Source organism: Salvia hispanica, chromosome 3 (assembly GCF_029641045.1).
Source record: "Salvia hispanica isolate PSC_SH4W2 chromosome 3, Shi_PSC_v1, whole genome shotgun sequence".
Lineage (NCBI taxonomy): Eukaryota > Viridiplantae > Streptophyta > Magnoliopsida > Lamiales > Lamiaceae > Salvia > Salvia hispanica.
In genome coordinates this window covers 54,985,299-55,006,655 of record NC_142694.1, presented here as the reverse complement: position 1 = coordinate 55,006,655, position 21,357 = coordinate 54,985,299, and the positions used below count along the sequence as shown (strand labels likewise).

The 21,357-nt window shown below is 35.1% G+C and overlaps 2 protein-coding genes across 6 annotated transcripts; one reads left to right on the top strand and one right to left on the bottom strand.

The window, feature by feature from the left end:
• The first annotated feature begins 591 nt into the window (after nucleotides 1-591).
• On the top strand, nucleotides 592-5,094 carry LOC125209076 (pentatricopeptide repeat-containing protein At1g56690, mitochondrial-like). Of its 5 annotated transcripts, none has more exons than XM_048108674.2 (5): nucleotides 592-904; nucleotides 1,336-3,686; nucleotides 4,449-4,537; nucleotides 4,640-4,691; nucleotides 4,784-5,094. In XM_048108674.2, exons 1-2 carry the CDS (start codon nucleotides 791-793, stop codon nucleotides 3,454-3,456), a joined length of 2,235 nt encoding a protein of 744 aa, XP_047964631.1. In that variant the 5' UTR covers nucleotides 592-790; the 3' UTR covers nucleotides 3,457-3,686; nucleotides 4,449-4,537; nucleotides 4,640-4,691; nucleotides 4,784-5,094. The 5 variants fall into 5 exon arrangements, with proteins under 5 accessions (XP_047964631.1, XP_047964632.1, XP_047964633.1 ...); XM_048108675.2 differs by having other exon boundaries at nucleotides 4,637-4,691; XM_048108676.2 differs by having other exon boundaries at nucleotides 1,345-3,686; nucleotides 4,640-5,094.
• A 399-nt stretch (nucleotides 5,095-5,493) lies between these two features.
• On the bottom strand, nucleotides 5,494-10,067 carry LOC125215204 (uncharacterized). Its single transcript, XM_048116554.2, has 8 exons — nucleotides 9,595-10,067; nucleotides 9,178-9,378; nucleotides 8,954-9,076; nucleotides 8,785-8,813; nucleotides 8,616-8,697; nucleotides 6,232-8,388; nucleotides 6,018-6,143; nucleotides 5,494-5,915 (listed from the first exon to the last, which is right to left on the bottom strand). The coding sequence occupies exons 1-8, from the start codon at nucleotides 9,670-9,672 to the stop codon at nucleotides 5,640-5,642; spliced, it is 3,072 nt and encodes a 1,023-aa protein (XP_047972511.1). The 5' UTR covers nucleotides 9,673-10,067; the 3' UTR covers nucleotides 5,494-5,639.
• Nucleotides 10,068-21,357: the final 11,290 nt, after the last annotated feature.

Sequence of the window (21,357 nt, the reverse complement as noted above, 5' to 3'; positions counted from 1 at the left end):
CCCCATATTGGTGCGATATTAATTAGGGTTAATGAAGATGTTTGGAAATGTGAAATAGTAGCGAACGTGTCAAAAACTAAACACATGAATAATTGAGTGTTTCAACTTAAAACGTGCATCACATAAATTCAGAAGATTCCAATTATTCAAAAGTAATCAAAATGTAAACCAGTGAGCTGGTGAGGATCCTTTGTTATCAAAGAATTGGAATATGAATCGTGATTTGTTGCTGAATTATACAAACTCCCTTTGCTTTATAAATCGGAAAACAAATACACATTAATTACAACACTAAACTAATTGTGAAGTTATGTGACGCCGACTATATTTTCTTTGCTGTAACCGACCATATACTGCATACCATAACACTATAAATCAATCCAATAAAACTATTCATTTAAACTTAGTTCAATTATTTTTTATTGCTAATTAATTTTAATCATGTTTCAAGAGTAAAAATATATTCATCTGGAAATCTGATGTTGGAAAGTTGGACTTGGGCTTTGTTACACCAAAGCAAGCCTAACAATGGCCCAATACAAATAAGCCCAATGATTATTCCTTCTTCAACCTAACGTCTTCTTCAAATCGTTGAGAGCTCAGAGCTCAGGCGGAGACTCGGCGGAGGGCGGCCATGACCACTCTGTTTTGCTTAAAACATTTAAATTAATTTTACAACCAAATACTGATTGCAGATACTGAATTTCTCATATAGTTATAGATAGGAAACATCACAAGATTCGATTGCGATACCCTACTCACTCAAGTAACATAGCAGAGGCGGAGAGAGATGGCGACTGCTGTGGTGCTTAAGCCGCTGATCAACATTCACACAATTCCCTTTCTCTTCTTAAACCTCCGATCCTTTTGTTGCTCCTCTGCCGCCGAAGCACATATCACAAAGGTACATGATTTAGTAATTAAGTATATTTGGTAACTCTTGTGAATGATTTTCATGAGAATTGAACGATTGCATAAAAAACTGGCAATGCAGTATCATTTTTAATAGCTCGGTCTGATATGTATGAGGTCAATTAAATACTGTTGCGGTTGCTGGAGCAGTGAATATTTGTTCATAATCTTTAAGAGGGGCTTAGCTTTAATAAAAGGGAAAGAGCATCTATTTTGCATAACAACGACATCAATGTTTCATCTAACTGTTGCATTCTACGATTCATAAAATTCACTGGAGAGAATGAAGAAGTTTCATAACATATCTATGGACTGAAAATCTATGATGGAAAGGGAAAAATAGTGTGACTCGCATTTATATGTTGTTATTTTAAACTACACTTAAGTTGAAAATTTGAAGTTGGACAACTGACCCAGTTTTAGTCACTGCAGTGCTTCAGAATTAAATACCGAGGATATTGTTCTTGCACTGACATGGCAACTGCTTCTCAAATCACTTATTATGTCCGTCTGGGTGAAATTGAAATGGCACGAAAGTTGTTTGATCGAACTCCACAAAAAACTATTGCCTCATGGAACTCTATTATATCTGGATACTTTCAGTACTGCCAGCCGAATGAAGCACAATGCTTGTTTGATGCAATGCCAGAAAAGAATACAGTTTCTTGGAATGGCTTGATTTCTGGGTACATTAAGAATAGGATGGTCAAGAAAGCTAGAGAAGTATTTGATCTAATGCCTGAAAGGGAAAGAAATGTCATAACCTGGACTGCCATGGTTAGAGGGTATGTGGAAGAAGGTTTGGTTTCAGAGGCGGAGGCATTATTTTGGCGGATGCCAATGAAGAATGTTATATCGTGGACAGTCATGTTGAATGGGCTGATCCGTGAAGGCAGGATTGATGAGGCTAAAATAATTTATGATCTGATGCCTGTGAAGGATGTTGTCGCCAAAACTACTATGATAGGAGGGCTATGCTCAAAAGGTCAGTTGGATGAGGCACGGGAGATATTTGATTGCATGAAGCAGAAAAATGTAGTTTCTTGGACAACGATGATTTCAGGTTATGTACAGAATGGGAAGGCAGATATCGCTAGGAAACTCTTTGAGGTCATGCCTGAAAGAAATGAGGTAACTTGGACGGCGATGCTTATGGGCTACGTTCAATGTGCGAGGACTGAGGATGCCTGGGAGCTTTTCAAGGCTATGCCAATCAAATCAGTTGTTGCTTGCAATGCTATGATTATTGGGTTGGGAGAGAATGGGGAAGTTTCTAGAGCAAGGAAAGTTTTTGACCTGATGAGGGAAAAGGATAATGGGACCTGGGAGGCTATGATTAAAATTTATGAGCGGAAAGGATTTGAATTAGAAGCACTTAGTCTGTTTCGTCTGATGCAGAGCGAGGGAGTTAAGTCACATTTCCCATCACTAATCAGTATTCTTTCAGTTTGTGCCACTCTTGCCACTCTAGATCATGGTAAACAGATACACGCCCAAGTATTGAGGTCCAAGTTTGATGATGATGTATATTTGTCATCTACTTTGATGACTATGTATATGAAATGTGGTGATGTTGTCAAGGCGAAAGTAGTATTCGATAGATCTTCTTGCAAGGATATAGTGATGTGGAACTCTCTTATTACAGGTTATGCCCAACATGGTTTAGGAGATGAGGCGCTACAAGTGTTCAGAGAAATGTATTCATCAGGTATCCATGCAGATGATATAACATTCATCGGAGTTCTATCTGGTTGCAGTTACAGTGGAAAAGTGAAGGAAGGGAAGGAAATATTTGATTCCATGAAGTCAAAATATAAGATTGAGCCAACCACTGCCCACTATGCTTGCATGGTTGATATGCTTGGGCGAGCTGGCCAACTGAATGAGGCTTATAATATGATAAATGAAATGACTGTAGAGGCAGATGCCATTGTTTGGGGTTCTCTGATGGGTGCATGTAGGAACCACATGAATTCTGATCTTGCAGAAGTTGCCGCGAAGAAGCTTGTCCAACTTGAACCCAAAAATGCTGGTCCTTTTGTCCTATTATCAAATATCTACGCGTCAAAAGGTAGATGGGGCGATGTTGCTACGCTGAGGAAGAAGATGAAGTGTAGGAAGGTTAGCAAACCACCTGGTTGTAGTTGGATTGAGGTGGACAAAGAAGTGCATATGTTTACTGGTGGACAGAGCACACCGCACCCTGAACATATGTTGATTATTAGAACGTGGGAGAAGCTAAGTGGAATGTTAAGGGAAGCTGGATATAACCCTGATGGAGCCTTTTCCCTCCATGATGTGGAAGAGGAAGAAAAGGCACAAAACTTAACACATCACAGTGAAAAGTTGGCTGTGGTGTTTGGACTTGTGAAATTACCTGAAGGGGTACCTATTCGAGTTATGAAAAACCTGAGGGTTTGTGGAGATTGTCATACGGCTATTAAATTAATCTCGAAGATTACTGGACGTGAGATTATCTTGAGAGATGCAAATAGATTTCATCATTTCAAAGATGGACTTTGCTCGTGTAATGATTATTGGTGATTGGTGTTTCTTTTCAATCTTATCCTTTTCTCAGCATCGTAAAGTGAAAAATCCAAAGAGCAGTGTTAATCCGGAACACCTAGTGATGTTGATGATGTTGCTGACATCTAGTGCTGAATATGGGGCTGTGGCAAGTCAAGCCCAGAGAATCAACTCTAGTGACTGCTGGCTTTAATGGTGTGTAGTGCTGATGTATTCAAATGATAGTGTACCTGGGCACTGTTCAAGCTGTAAGTTTCTTACACTCTAAGGTGTACAGTAGACCCATCCTAGTTTCGATTCAGTATGGTAATTATTAACAAAAAACTGTTAGAATTTTGGGTTACATATAATCAGGTACTACTTGTAAATCAAATGTAATTTGGAAAGCTGACAACAATACTCAATAACCTCATTGGCATACATAAAGCAGTGCAAGGCACATTGCTCTTTGTTCATATCTGATAGCATGTTATAAGCAATCTAGGCACTTTAATCTCTGTTAGTCACTTTGAACGTCAGTTTTCGTACTATTGGTTGGTTCGTCTTTAATCAGGAGAATTTAAATATATCATTGTGTTTAGTGAGGGCCTGAGAAAATTGTCTGGCTTATCATACTCAACTCCCTTATTTGGATGCATGCAAAATTACAGATTCTGGTCTTGGTAATCTAATAAACAAGACTTTTTAGTATGGTTGGTGTCTTAATGTCAAAGTAACTTGGGCTGCTTGTATGTTGGTCACTGTTTTGCTTCCTTTTTCCGCAAATCTATTGGAGTTCTTTTACTTGCTGGATTCCTGTGAGAATGTGCATGTTAAATAAATACCTTGTTTTATGTTGTCTGCATATTTTGGTGAATTGTTTTTATTCAGTATAATCAAAATTAATGGCTAGCTAGTGAACCACTAGTCTGAGTTTAGCCAACAGAGCAAACATTTTATACTATTTATGATGCAAGTTAAAGCTTGAGGTTGCTTTGTTTGCTAACTCTCGAACTTATGTGCATTTTCAGATAATTTTGATGGTAACATTGATGAACCTGTATCAAATGGCGATACTGTTCATCTCACATGTCTCTATGGCCATCTGAATTGCGTCCAGGTAGAACAGTAGTTTTTTTTTTTTTGACAAGATGGAAGGGATCAGAATTCTTTAATGGCATGAAACGAATTTAGTTGTAATACATTATACGTGACACAGCAGGTGTTGTTGAAAAGATGAGCTAACTTGGAAGCAAAGGATGCCAGCGCTGGAGGTGAGGTTATTGCTTACTGTTACTCTTCGCAGTCTTGCTCCTTATGATGGATCCTTGGTTTTTCTGAAACCCAACTTCTGCTAATGAGCCAGGCCGTGTAAGGAGAATGTTGGAGACTATTGATATTGAAAAGAGACACGGGATGTCTATCTTGTCGCGCTTCTCACTTTGCACATAAAGCATTTCGGACTTGAGTAGTAAATTACAATCCTACATCTCTAACTTTATTTGGTTGAGTAGTAGTTGTGTATTTGATAGAAAACCTTATATGAAATAATATTAGGTGACAGACTTCGACGGATAGTATCATTCCATCTTCTGTTGCATGTTATTTTCTCGAGGGCAATATGGTTTGTTGGAAGATAGTTTGATTTTGTGGAAATAATACAAAATTTTGCGTTTATTTAACATGTAGATACAAAGTTTTTGGTTATTTGATTTTGGAAGATATAATACCATAAATTGTTACAACTTGAATTTAGAGATGCATAACAGATACAGTTTTGCTGATGCATAATTGTAAATCTTAAACCAAACCTTAACTAGTGCAGCTAACAGTTTCATCTCTTTCATTGATTTTCTTATAAATGAATCATTAATTCAAAGGTTAAAAGCAGCTTTTATCTTCAATATATCTTCTTTATTTATGTTTGATTTGTGCAAAACATTACAACTATTTTGACCAAAATTAATCGTGATACTGATATGCAACAATCGACTTTTAACCAAAAAAAATGACTGCAAAATCAATAGCTATAAACCAACATTCAGGCTTATGTATAATACTACAAGACAAGAAAAATAGAATGAAAAAATTGTGTCTGAACGCATCCTCTACACGGTATAGATCAATCTTGAAATGTATGTTACATCTTATTTCTAATGAACCAACAACAAATTTTCACAATTTACAAGTTTTTGAGTATGAAACAGTCACACTAAACATCCTTACCAGTTAACCGGAGCAAACATATTTTTCGAAGGAGACATGTTCTTTAGATTGCGAAGTTTCATTACAAGCTGTTGTCTTTCGCCCTCAACTTCTGCAAACTTGAGGCTCATGTCTGAATACCTCTCGTGCATCTCCTTCAATTCCTTTTCCATTGATTTGTTTCTTTCCATTACTAATCCCATTTCGTTTTTCAGTTCTTCAATGTCTGATAAGCCGTTGCTTGCTTCTTCTTCGCTCAATCTACCCTTGGAAGCTTGATCCTCCAAAAGTGGCTGCATTGCAGCATAATTCATTATTAAAATTGTTGTGAAACAAAAATTCGAAGAGAGATCATTTGCTGGGTAAACAAACGACATGTAACTAACTTAACCAACCTTTTCAACTTCTTTTACATTCAGTCTTTCCTCCAACTCTTCAATTTTCTTGTGAAGAATCTTTTCTTTCTCCGAAAATGCATGAGCTGATTTTTCAAGAGAAGTCTCCTTCAAATTGATTTCACACTGTTGAAAACAGTAATGGAGATCAATATATACATATGAATACATTCAATAATCTGATAAAACTCATAAAAAGTGCAGACTTACTAACCTCAAGCAACTTTATTTTCTCCTTGAGATTTGAAGCCTCCTTGGATCCACGAGGAGCGGGCTTGCTTGTCTTTGGACCAGTTTTTATTGCATCAGCAGCTGTTGCTCTACCACTGCCATCCCTAGTTTTCCTCTCCATGATTTTGTATGCATCTTCCTTCTTCTTGAGCTCACTTCTCAACTGCAAAACTTGCTTCCTCAAACCCTCTTTCTCTGCCTCGTTAACTGATAGAGAATCTTTCAATTCAACACACTGAGCTCGGAGAGAATCCAGCTCCGACTGCAGATTCCCTGTTGTCTGTTCTTTTTCTTTCACTAGAGATCTTAGTCTGTTCAATTCTTTATCCAACTCTTCAGCCTCCATCTTCATAACCATGACTTTGCCCTCGAGTTCAACCTTTTCATCGTTCCCTTGCTCCACAAGCAACTCCATTTCCTTAATCGACTTTTTCATTCTCTCAAGCTCGTGCACCACATCTTTCATACTCCCCTTCTCCTCTAATAGAATCTTGTTCTTGGCAATCTGTTCTTCAATCTCCTCTTTGAGCATTGAGATTTCATTCGAGAGGAGTCTCTCCGTTTTTCCAGCAATCTCTCTGTGGCGTTCCAGCTGAATGCCTCGGTCATGTATATCTGATTGCAACTTCTCTATTTGGTTGCTCATCGTGGTAACTTGGACTGTAACTTCTCGCAATCGAGCCTCATAATTTCCTTCAACTGACTGGTGCTCTTCAGAAATCCTACGGAGCGTTTCCTCAAGGCGAGCCTTGTCCACACGGAGCTCATTTGCCTCCGCCAGAGCCTTGGTGGCCAACTTCTCATTGGCCTCAAATGTCGATGCCATCTGCACAGAAAGCTTCCTGAACTCATCCTGCAGCCGCTCCGCTGCATTGGCATTTTTCCACCTCATCTGCTTCAGTGTTTCCTCAGCCCTTATCGCTCTCTTCTCCTGCTCGACTTTGGAGCGTGTGAGGGTTTCCACATCAGCTTCAAAACCACGTGCTCTCTTCTCAACTTCCTTCTCTAGGCTTGAAACATGGCCTTGAAGTTCACTTATTCTGACAAGTGAGGATTCATACTCCTCTGTACGACTCTGCAATTCGTGCTCCAGCTTCTCAATGCAGGCACCGAGTTCATCAGCATTGGTGTCGGGAGACGAGCATTCGTACTGCATCTTTAGCTGCTCGTGGATCTGGCTCTGCTCGAGCCTACATGTCATGTCGTGATTAGCCTGCTTCATGACCTCATAATCAAGGGCTAGCTGCTCCATCTGCATTTCCAGCTCGTCTTTATCCCTCTTGTAGAACTCTATTTCATTTCGGAGCTCGGTAATTTCTTGTTCTAGAAGAGACGTTCCCTCAACTTCACCATGCTGTTTCACAATATCCTCCAGCGCCTTCTGATCCTCATCATCCTCATCATCATCGGTGTTGTTGAGCTGACAAACGACTGCCAATTGTCTCGATCCTCCATCCATCTCCTTATTTTTCTCCTCCAGCATTTCCTCAAGGTCTCTCACTGCAAGAATCAGTTCAGAGTTCGACTCTTGAGTCTTCTGGAGCTGAACACGAAGGTTTGTGTTCAACTCTTTTGCGTAACTCAGTTCTTGCCTGAGTTCATCAACAACCGTCTGTGAATCCACTCCATCAAAGAGGAAATTAGCCTTGGTTTTGCCTCGGAGCCGCTCACATTCTTCCTTGAAAGCATCTCTTTCTTGTTTCAAGCAAACAACTTCTCTCCAGTGATCCTGCCCTCTTTTGCTCTCTTTCCCAATCTGCTTCCGTAGCGCCTGCAGCTCTAACTCGGACATGTCAGCCTGTCTCGACAGGACAGCAACTTCAGCTTTCAGCTTCTCGATCAGAACATCCGGAGCCTCCTCATCTAGAAAAGTTTCCTTTATGGTGGTTTGAGAGTCATTGGGGGCAGAGTCCCTCACCCACTCCCACGACCTCTGGTGCTCTTTGTGCACTGGGGAGGGCGTGTCAGATTTTGGCCCCAAATTTGTCGAAGGCGACAAGTACACAACAGGCTCGGTCTTCATCTGCATCTCCCAAGGTGCTTCTAGCCCAGAGCTGCTCCCAGAGCTCGACAGGGTGATGTCCGATCCACTAGAAGCCCGGAGTGTTGTCTCAAATTCAGCCTTACTAGATGGTGCATCCTGTTAAACAAGAACATCAAGAGAATTACTCTACATGAGTACTCATCACTAAACAATTTCACTTTGGGCAATATATTAGATTGAAAACACTCATAGGATTGAGTTTTTGAATGATCAAACAACTTCAAAATTGCTCAATCCCATTATAGTATTCTTATCAGTCTAAGATATGTACCACCCAAAGCAAATGCCTTAAAAGGAAGTAGTTGTAGAGAACATGAGATTACTTCAACAAAATCGCTTCTGACTGTTCCATCAACATCATGATCCTGAGAATGCAAACTTGCAATCTCATTCTCTTCAATCTCCCTGTGGAGAGAGTCAGAGTATTATTCTCGAATATATACGAGCATCAATACATGAAAATAGAACATAAAGAACAGTATTTATCACTACCTTTGATCATGAACCCTCTGGATAGATACCTGTTGAGACATCTTTATCAGATCAGCAATCAGTCAAGAAAACACAACTTAAAAAAAGGGAAGGAAAAGGATCCCTCAACCAACTCATAGAAAATGCAAATGAAGTGTTACACGAATGCTCGACAAAGAGGGGAACTCACATGAAGCACGGCTTCACAATTTGAGTTCTTGAGTGGGATAGACGCTAAGGAGGGCTTGCTTGCCTCAGCATAACTCGAAAGATCAATGGAAGCCTCTCCCACAGCTCCTGCCCTCGATGAACCCTACGAAAAACATCAAGAAAGCAGTCTCAGCAACGAATCAATCATCTCAACAAAAGCCAAGAAACACAACAAATGCCATCTTCCTGAGCAAGCTACAGTACCGTGCCTAAGATGAAGTAATATGTCTTTTGCTGAATCCTGCCTGATTTCGGATCCCGATTGAACTTGACAGTTTCATAGACTGGATTCTCCCACACACAGCCCCCATCTCGAACTGCTGCCTTGTCCGATTTCGAAGAGGGCTTTCCGGTGTCACCGGGAACAACAGAGACCATCAATCCATCCCCTCCAACCTGTGTCACCTGATCAATTTCACACAATGCTTAATTCTCCCCCTCTCTGTCTACACCATTTTCATAGGCAAAGCTAATCTTAAAGTAGATAATGTGATACATAATTATAACTGCATTGTGTTTCTTTCTAATTCTATCCACACCACACATGTTCAATCATTGAAGAATGCTTGAATATGTTATCACAAAATCCAAAAAAGAGACATAAAAATCGAGTCTTTGTACCTGAGATGCATGAAAGTGCAGCTTGAAAACAGCTTTGATTCTGTTCTTGTCGCTCCACCATCGCACCGGCTTGAACATATCTACTAGTACTTTTTCTAACTCCGCATTACGCCGGAAATGGGGGATTATTTAGACCTAATTCCGTTAGTGCGGTGAGAAATTGGAAATGCGTAATTAGAGAATTGGAGCTTAAGAGACCGAAACAGAGAAGAAGAAAGAAAAAAAAAAGAAGCTTGGTGGTGAAGCAGAGTCAGTGGAGAGATTTAGCTCTCTTCATTGTTGAGGATAACTCCATAGAAGAACTGTATAGGCTGGCTGGCTGTTTTTATGAAAGAGAGAGAGAGAGGGAGAGTGAGAGTTCATTTGTTTTGGAGCTTTTGTGTTTATGCAGATATATGTGTATGGACCAGTGTTATAATGTTGTTTTATTGTTTACTTTTTTGGGAGGGAGAAAAAATGAAGACGAAGCTTGTATGATGCGATAACCTTTTGTTTTCGAGCATTTATAGGTTGTCTTTTCTTGCTGTCGATCACCACGAACCATTTCCCACTTTGCTTTATGTTTTTGAGAATTAGGGGATCTTGCTCAATTCAATAAAATTGTGTTTTATGTAATGAGTAATGATAAGTTAAAGACATAATTTTAGATTCTGAATTTATTATAACACTACCTTTAAGTTGATGCTAATCTAAAATTATATGCATAATTTTTAAATTTATATTCATTTATCTATGAAAAAAAGATGAAATATTATTAATAGTGCAAAATCCTAATAAAATGAGAAAGAGATAAATTTATTTGATTTGTACTACTCTGTATATGCATAATAGTAACTCCTAATTTAGTTTTATATAATTTTATAATAACTTTTGGAGATTTTGTAACACTACCATTTTAGGGGAAAAAAGTCATTGATTTATATAATGACTTGATTACGATAATATTAATTAATACACTACATAATTAAATTACTATATTTAATTATAAAATAACTTTGTAACTTAATATAGTAATACCTATTTTTCAAATAAATTTTATTTAATTATTTTATACGTTTATTAGAAGTATCTATGTTTTTTTCTTAGTCTATTATGTTATTCTTCCACAACTTAGTTAATTTTTTCGTTAAATTTTCTAAAAGTTATCATCATAAAGCATAAATTGTTAAAAAAAATATGATCCATCAAATTATGATAATTAAGATGATTGACCTTGCAAACATAGGAAAGAAGGTATTAGTATTACTGACTCTCTTCAGTAATTCGTATTCAAGTCATGCACACACCAAATTGTTTGATGCAAAAGGTTTGACCCTCATCACTCATCATATCAACAAAATAAAATAATCAAATAGATTTTCATCAGACAACAATACTATATTCATCCTATAACAAGCTATTTTTCATCATTGAGTAATGGAGTATTTACTATGTTTATCGTACGACAAACATATTTCTATCATATTTTAACACATATTCACTAGATCTACATCATACAATATAATGGAAATGTAATCGTTCTAATTAAGGACATACAGATTTACATCATACAGCCAATGAGTTAAATTAGTATCTATATTATAATATGATAGAGATAGAAACGAATTAATTAAGAAAATCAAATCAGATTAGACAAAAATAAGCATATCTGAATAGAGGGGAAGGGAAATCTAACATATAGCATAAACAAAACTTTAAGAATTATCCTTCTCCTGTCCTTTCAATTATATATGGACATTTTTTAATTTTTGATATCATAGTTAAGTTTAACTCAAAATCCAATATAAGACAAGAGCCCTACCCAATTTTACCAAAAGTTATAGTATAACTTTAACCATGTTATATTATATACTCCCTCCGTCCCACAAAAGATATCACACTTGTGGGACGGCATGAAATTTTAGGAGGTTTTGTTTTGTGTGTTAAATGGAGAGAGAAAATATAATTTTTATATTCATGTGAGAGAGAATTTTTTCCAAAAAGGAAAATGTGACATCTTTTGTGGGACAAACTAAAAAGGAAAGTGTGACATCTTTTATGGGACGGGGGGAGTACTATACAAATTTAGATAATTTCTTTTCAATCAAACAACAACAAAAAAAAAATCATATCTTTGCATATTTTGACATGAAGCCCGTATTTCTTATCTTTGTTTTACATATCTTCTCATATCCCATCTTTTTTATTAACAGGGTAAAAGTCACATTTGGTGTGGGCACGACTGCACGAGTTCTATGAAATATAAAGAAAAGTTGGTTGAATAAGTTAGTGGATTATAAGTCTCACTTATATATTAGTTTTATTTTTAATAAAATGTGAGTAAAATAAGTTGGTAAAATGTTAGGCCTACATATAAATGTGACTCTTATTATGGGATGAATCAGAAAAAATGTGACTCTTGCTATGTGGTGGAGGTATTACTATATTGCTATATACATTATTTATATCTATTAGATATTCAAAGATTAATATTGGTTATTAGTTCTATATTAAGATTTGATTATTCCAATGCAATCCCTACGTTTTATTACTTACTACTTCTATACAAAGGCCTCAAATGTGTATTAAAAGTTTAAAACAATTATATTCATTGAGTAAATATGGTCCACCTAATGCACGTGAAACATTAATTTGATAAGTATTGTTTTATTAACTTTAACCCAAAACTTTTGTTGCAAGAAAATTTGGTGGATGTGTGGTACCTAAAGCTGAAAACTGGGTACCTTATCAAATGAGCCAAGGCATCCATACACTATTTTAGTATTGGCTAAAACCGCCCTCCTCGTTTCTATAGCATAACTTGTACTCTAACCTTCCTTCCCTACATATATTTTTGTCGACCCATTTATATAGTTCTAATATGCACTTACTAGTAGTATTTACAATTAATGTGTTTATTTTACACTTTGCTATTAAATTAAATCATAAGTTTAACTATACCTTTGATTAGAATAACAAATAACGCATGACCATCTTTTCCGGCCTAGCTTTTGATATATAGGTTGTTTGCACGTACTAACGAGTTTTTATATGCATTTAACTATGATAAGAAGCCGTACTAACGAGTTTTTGTTATATTCAGTAAAACTCAATCAATTACAAGAAATAGTTCATTTCGTTTATAATAAATCTCACATTTATTGTTTTGCACAACTGATGTGTACAATCGAACCCTTTAAAGACAAACGTCATCCTCGACTAATTTCCATACCAACAATACATACATCCCCGTTACTAAAATGTTTAACATCAAGAAACTATTGTGGTATGCAATAATCGGACACATGGCGTTAGAAAAATAAGAGGATAAAGGAAAAATTAAAAGGGTGTGTGTTTGATGGGTGGAGATATATTTGTTGTTATCTTGGCTTTAAAGAGCATCGTTGTGATTTAGCAATGCTGCATATGAATCCCACGTGAACTCTGCCCACTCTCCCTTTATGAGGTTTTCTGTCACTATCCACACCAAAAAACTTATGTATGTTTAAGTTGGGTTGGAGAAAGGTGAAAGGTGAACGTTTAATTTTAAAGAGAAAATGTCATTTTACACTACATCAATGCTCCATTTTTTTTGTGATTATACTCCAAATTAAAGCTACGGATATTACAAATTTATATGTATAAAATTCTCATTTAATTTATCCAATCATGGAGTACATAGTTAGCATTAAATATTTTGACGAAAAATAAACTACTCCATTTTGCTTGCATATATGTAAATATTTTAAATTATACGAGTTGGGTACGTGAATTAACAGCATCCGATAGAGATGGGGTATTATATTATTTCTGCAGTAAAATCAAGAATAGCCATCTCCACATTGCCTAAAACTAGGGATGTCAATGTAGTTCGCAACCCGTGGGCCGGCCCGAATAACCTGCCAAATTTACAGGGCTAGGGTTGAAAATTCTAGCCCGATAAAATTACAGCCCGACTAGCCCGCACCCAATTAGCCCGTAACCTGTTAGGGCCAAACCCGAAAATCCGATGGACTGGCCCGAAAACCCGATAAAATTTCTATTGTTCTATTTGTTTGACTCTAATTCGACACTTCATTGGTTATTTTATGATATAGATTACTAAAAAAATAACTTTCAATTTTATATATTAAATTTTTATTAACATAATAAATTGATATATAAATTAGAAACTTCAAATTTACTAAAAAATATATTTAAATTTCTAAAACATGCTTTAAAATTTCTTGATGTTTATGTTTTATTTTGCATAAATCTCAAATATTAGTATATGCTCGTGTTTATGTTTGAGTTTAAACAGATATCTCAAATATATCATAATTAAATATTTTACATTTTATAAATATAACTAATTTTCACAATTATTTATTGGATTGGTCGCATGTTAATTTTATCGGTAGCACCCGATTAGCCCGTTGGGCTAGCCCGAAACCCGAGCTTTTAGGGTTAGGGCTGAACTTTTATAACCCCAAAAAAAATCACAACACGATTAGCCCGCACCCGATTGACCCGCAACCCGAATAGGGTTGACCCGAAACCCGGTGGACTGGCCCGATTGACATCCCAGCCCTAAAACTATGTTAATAAAGATTGTGTAAAAGTAAAAATATTTAGCACTAAATCTTGGTTAACCATATTAGCATTATGACGTCGTATCGGTGAATGATTTTTCAACATTTATATGCTATAAATTCACCAGTGCCTTTTAACCGCAAACATTCCATATTTCAGCATCGTGAAGACGTGTCATATTAATGATGTTAATATCAAAACATAAACACATATTAATGATGTTAATATCAAAACATAAATTAGGTATACTAATAAAGAGAAAAAAAATGCCTGTTTTTGCATGGAATAATTATAACCATGAAAGGGAATGCCTCGGAAAGGGGACCAATATAAATTTACTGATATGTGTAAAAAATTGAAATTGGCCTAAATTTATCCTTTCTTCCTGCTATTACTTCAAAATTGACGCCTAAATCGACAAATTAAAGTAACAAAGTTGAACGTGTTGGATGGATTACCTATATAAATTAATGGCTAATCATGATATAATTGCTAATAAGAACAAATTAGTTGAGAGATAGAGGCCATCTATCATCCAGCCAGGAAGATTAATACTTCGCTTTTGTACTAATCCACCATCACATGTTCTTGCAACTTTCTCAATACCGACATTTGATGCTCACAAGTTTTCCTATCCAAATCAACTTCAAGATGTCCATCCTATCTATCTAGTACACAAATCCTTTAAGTTGGGATTTGAAGATTACTCGAGTTTTTGTTCAGATTTTTTGTTAGCTTATGTGTTTGTTCTTTTGGTGTACGTGCGTTTGATGATATGTTGTGTTTTTTTATGTTTGAATTGACATCATTCTAGATATTTTGCTTGTCAATTCCTCACTTGGAAAAAATTATTAAAGTATTTGAATTCACAATTTGGACTTAAGTAAATGCTGGTGATACTAACTTTCATAAGGCAAATCTTGAGATGGATATCGCATTAAACATTAATGGCATTGGTTCACCTAATTCAAATTGTTTGATTATGTTTAGTCTTTCCTACATTGATTTTATTGATTACGAGTTCCTAATTACTTCTACATTGATTGATTTATTGATTAAGAGTTCATAGCAAGCTAATAGTTTCTACATTTAGCATAACACCATAATTTCAATGTTGAATTCGATAAAGGGTTTGGTGATTTATGAACCCCACCTAACTATTCTAAAAAAAAAAAAAAAAAAAAAAAAAAAAAACCTCACCTACCTATCAATATATACAACATTTTGCATTCATTTGTGTGTGTGTTTGTGCATTTGATATTTGACGTGTATTGATAAATGGATATATACTTCTATGATAGTAAAAGATAATTTCACCATGAACTTTCACTTTTTCGGGTTTTCTCCTGCAATGAATGAACTGGCTATTATAAAGAAAAAAGATATTTTCAATATCTAATGTGATGCTACAATGATGAGACCAAAAAATTAATGTCCAAATCTTGAGAAAAGATCAAATGATGAGTTTTAGTCACGAGGAGGTGACTGCTTTATGAGGCAACTTTATCTTTAATTTCACATGATCACAATAAAGATGCCATTTCAATTTCACAAGCCGTTTACTTGTAGAGGAGGCTATTTGGAAATTAAAAACGAAAAGAGAAAAAGAAAAAAAAAGCATTCTAAACTATAATAATTAGTGAAAATTACAATTAAACCTCCTGACCAACCAATCGTTTTAGTTGATGCCTAGAGGATAGAATTATGAAACTGCAGAAATAACAAATGATTAATCAAAAAATGTGTTGGTGGTAAAGATACACATCCACGTACATTTTAGGTAGTTTTGTGATTATTTATATAGGGAAACATTATAGCATTCCTATCCGTGCTCTTAAATAAGAGTACGGAGGTGGGCCCGGACCCACTTTTACTCTTTGTCCTTAGCTAAGAGCACAACACCCACATCCGTGCTCTTCTGCAAGGACAAGCTCAAGGGTCCCACCATTCTATTATTCAATTTAAATACTTCAATTACTAAAAATATTTCGACATTATAAAAATACATTAAAAAATAAAAATTACATAACTAAAATCCTAAAAAAAAATACATAATTAAAATCCTAGAAATAAAAAAAATACATAATTAAAATCCTACAAATTAAAAATTACATAATTAAAGACTAAAAAATATATGAGAAATGTGATTTTTTTTGTGTGTTGAAGTGGGGGCATTTATCGATGAAAATGTGAATTTTGGGAAAAAAAATTGAAAAATAAATTAAAAGTGGGTAGAAAACAGATATAATTTTTTGGGAAGTGGGAAAATATTTTTTTTTAATTTAAAAACATTTTTTTTAAAAAAAATTTAAAAATAAAAAATAAAATTGAATATGCCAACGGCGTCCAATCAAACAGCGCCACGTAAGGGTGCTCAGCGGCACGGACGTGCTCTTAGCTAAGAGCAGCACCGTGTCGCTGGCACGGACGGACGGACGACGATTTTGCAACCGCTGCGGATGCTCTGGTGTCATTTTACTCCCTATTTATATATACATATTTATTTAATAAATATTGTAGTATATGGCCTATATATAGGTAAAAACAAATTTATAAAGGTAAATCCTTCAATTGATACTATTTTTAATTTATAATATTTAATAAATAAATTTAAAACAAATGAGTAGTTCCAAAACATAAAAAAAATTATTTTGTACAATAAAATCCAACCAGTTTACTACTCCCTTCATCCCACAAGAATATGCACTCTATCTTTTTTATTTCGTCTCACAAGAATGTGCGCTTTTTAATTTTGTAAAGGCTTTTCTCTCTAATGAGGTGGTACTCATTCTCCACTAGCAATACTTAATTTCTTTTTCTCTCTATCTTTCTCTTACTTTATCAATTTTACATTAAAATCAATGTCGAGCTCAAAGTGCATAGTCTTTGGGACGGAGGTAGTAGGAGTATCAAATAAGCGTGGACTGGGCCTATATTTTTACAAAGCCTAACTCAACCTACTCTAATCATGGGGTGTGAACCTAGTTGGGCCCCATGCCAATCATACCTTATCGGCCCAGCCTATTATAAATTTTGCGGAGTATTTTCGAATTACTACTCTTATTAACTGATTTAATTAATTTTCATTGGAAAATATTTCTAAAAATCACACGAAAGTACCTCAATTTGCGCGTGGAAGTAATAAATGGAGATGGGACAAAATATATAAACACAACAATTTTCATGGTTTAGTTAGTTCATGATATCTTTTTTTTTTTCACAAAATCTTGTTTTTTTAATAACATTCCATTTGCTATGCAAATTGGAGTCTATAATTATAATCGGAATCCTCAATTCCAAATTCAATATTTTGTATCATAAAAATATTTGGATTTAAAATTGAATTATAATTCTAAAACTTTTGATTCCATAATTTAAATTTCATATGTAAAGTGGATAATTGAAATGTCAAATAGTTATAAATTAGATATCTTCGTTATGTATATGTCTATAGCGCATACGCAATACACACACAAAGTATTGTAAGTGCGTGTGTGCGCGCATGTGTGTGTTTGTGCAATTTCTTCAAATTTAATTTCATACTATTAGTTACTCCCAGGGGCGTATCTACATGTACTCACAGAGGGGCAATTGCCCAACCTCATGTTTTCAATCCCATGTATTTATGTACCTATTTTATCTTTATTTCTTTTAATCTTCTAGTAAATGCCCCTCCTCAAAATTTTAAAATTCCTTCATATGTAAATTTGCCCCCTTTCCTAAAAATTTCTAGCTCCGCCCCTGGTGCTCCTTCCGTCCACGATTAATTGAGTCTGTTTGACCCGGATCCAATTTTAAGAAATATAGTGAGAAGTGAGTTGAAAAAGTTAGTGGAATGTGAGTCCTACTTTTTTATTGTTTAATTTCATACTATTAATCACAATAGATTTTATAATTTAAAAAATATACATGATTTTATATATAATTATATTTATATTTTTCAGTATATACCTTAATTTACGGTATATATCAAATTTTGGTATGCAGCAGTATACCGCAGTATATGAAAATTCATATTGTTACCTTACCGAATTATTTCAGTAAGGTAACATACCGTGCCTCAAATCATGGTATACCTCTAATTCGGTATTTTTGGTATTTTTTCGATATGACAAGATAGGTATTTTGATATTTTTCTCTAGCACTAAGTGTGATAAGTTAGTAGACTGTGAGGACCATTACCAAATGCAGTAAAAAATACGAGTGTCAATTAATTGTGGCCGGATGAAAAAAGAAATCAGTCATTAATCTTGGACAATGGAGTACTTTTTGCCAAACATAGAGTTTGAAATTGAATAATCTTTCTATTCAATTTAAATGAGTTATAATTCCAATTCAATTCCAAATAGGTTGTATTATACGAGACAGGAAATTCAACCAAATTAAAATATTACATGTTGTAGCAATATGCTACCAAAATCTTCTATACTGTATTTGTGAAAAATATCTCTCACTGAAAAATATTAATATGCCAAATTTTCGAATCTGACCAAAATCTAGTTAAAAGTTTGTGGTTTTTCGTACTCCACCAATTTTAATTTTCATGAAAATTAGCAAATTATTGGGAAAGTTAATGATTTTATTGAGCAAAATCACCTAATTTTTTAATCTAATGGGAAGTGACTAAATTGAGAGAGAAACTTAAAGTTAAAGTCATATTAATATTAATTCTATATTTTTCAAAATAGTATTATTTTTTTGTTGTTGTAGTTTGAAAGCTCGTGTTCCTAAAGTCTAACGTTCGCATGCAGATTAAAAAGGCACATAGGGTTCACGCATTTGATCAAGATAAATGTCCAGTGGATCAAGCAGGCTACTAACTGGTCGTTGGGTGCAAACGGAGAGACTCAGTGCTTTCAAGACCTTAACCTACAATACTATAAACTAGTAAAGAGAAGTAAGGGTCGAACCCCTCAATGACAGAGGCTCATATCAAGTTGTGTTTGGGACATTTGGGAGGTTTTGGCTGCTGCCACGCTTTGCAGTGGGTTAAGTTTGGAGTTTAGTAACTAAACTGGTCAACTCACGTAACTAAACGGATCAACTAATTAGATTGACTCAAAACTAAGAAACATGCTGGATTGATCAACTAAACTATGGATGGGAAGGTACTTCTCTAAAAATTAAAAAGTAACTCGGGACCACTGACACAAATGAACACACTATTATAAAGTTGTAAACAACGAAAAGGTGACAGAGACTGCTACTCTAATGGACTACAACCTTCTTCTTCGCTAAGCAACTTAATAAAACACCTACGGCAGATTTAAACAGAGCAACTAACATGAAAGCAGAAAACAAACAAATTAAAACACAAATCCATGTAAATCAAACGAAGGAAAGCAGATTATAGTATCTATCCTAATCTCATGCAAGTTGATGAACTAAAACTTGGATCTAACTACGAGAAATCGAAAACAGAATAACAAGCAATCATCAGAACAGAATCTAACTCAGAGATCACCAACTTCAACCCAACATGCATCACAAACTCTATCTAAACTCAGATCTAAACTTAAACAGCTAAATTATGCAGATCTAACTTCAACTCAGAACAGAACTAAAACTAAACGAAAGAAATGAAATCAGAGAACATCAGATCCAAAACAGCTTGCATTAAAAACAGTATTTCATAAATGATTTTTAATAAACACAACTAAAATAGAATTCCGAACTCAGATTTAAAGATCGATCAACAAACGAAAAGTAACTAAGAGAAACACATCAAAAACAACTAAGCTTCGGAAAAGTAAAACTAAAAACTGAGTAACAATTGTTTTGACCCCTCGGGGTTTAAGGAAAACACAAACGATGAAGACTTCTTTGCAGATCTAAGTCCCTCCTTCCTTGATGAGAAAGAAGAGAAGGAAAATGTCGGTAGAACGTTGACTCCGGTGGCTGCTAACTTCCTTACTCTATGCTACGAATAAAAGTGTGAAGTGTGGAATGTTGTGACTGAAGATGATGGTGTCCCTTCTGTGTGCATTCTCTCTATTATTTATAGGATGGCATTGGACACAAATTCCTAGGGTGAGCTCATCCTGATTTGACATTAATGCCCTTGAGATAGCATCTTCCTTTCTCTCTCCTATGACTCATCATTTCATGTGGTAAGCTCCACTTGATCAACTTGATGATGAGCCATGCTCCATTGCTTGTCCCCAACTGATCAACTTGTCTTCGGCTCTGGCCATTTTTCGCTCTTTTTCCGAGTTGATCAAGTTGTTTCTGCACTCTGCCACTTCAACACTTTTTTAGCTTCTGCACACTTAAATTCACCACTTTTTCGCACATTATCAACCTGGTTAGTGTAATAAACCCCTATAAAACTATGCTTGTAACGATCTCTATCATAGTTTTTTATTTGACTGAATACTGATAGTATTAAATTAGTATATGTTCTACGTGTAAGTTTATGTACTAGTAATTAGGAGTACAAATATTTTATTTAAATTTGAATTGATCTATTAATAAATTATTTAGTTATTAACTTAATGGTTGATTAAATACAAATTTAATTATAAAATAAATAATTATATATGCTGATTTTGTTGAATTATAAAAAATAAGTTTATTATGGTAAAAATATCTAGATATTTATGAATGGAAAAATCTAGATTTTGTATTAAAAATGTCTGGATTTTTATAGAAAAAATTTGGCATATTATATTGGAAAATTCAAATTAGGATAAGTCCTATAAATATGTTTGTTGTAAATATTTGAATAGGTGGTTTACCCAAATCGCCAAATTTCCTAATCCTTTTTATATTTTCCACTACTTTGTCTTTAATTTTTTCAAACAAATTAGACCTATATAGTTAACCCACTTAACAAAAAAAAATAACATAGGTAGGAGGAAGAATATAAAAATATTGTGTTTGTGCATTAAATTGTTGAAATTTCAAATGTTATTAAGGTTCAAAGTTGTGCTGATTTTAGGGCTGTCAATTTGGATATTTAATTCGAAACCTATTGATTTTTTATACCTAATATATGAACCCGATTCCTTTCGGTATCTAGTACTTTATTTTTTAAGCAAATAGAAATATTGGTGAGTGTCACCATTCGGGCCAGGGCCACCTCCGCCAAGATTCGGGCCAGGGCCACGGGCCACCAGATTCAGATGACGGATCTCAGCGCTGCCAGAATGTTCCAGTTAACCAGAAAATTACCACACAAATTGTACGGAGACACCATCCAGTAGCATGCCA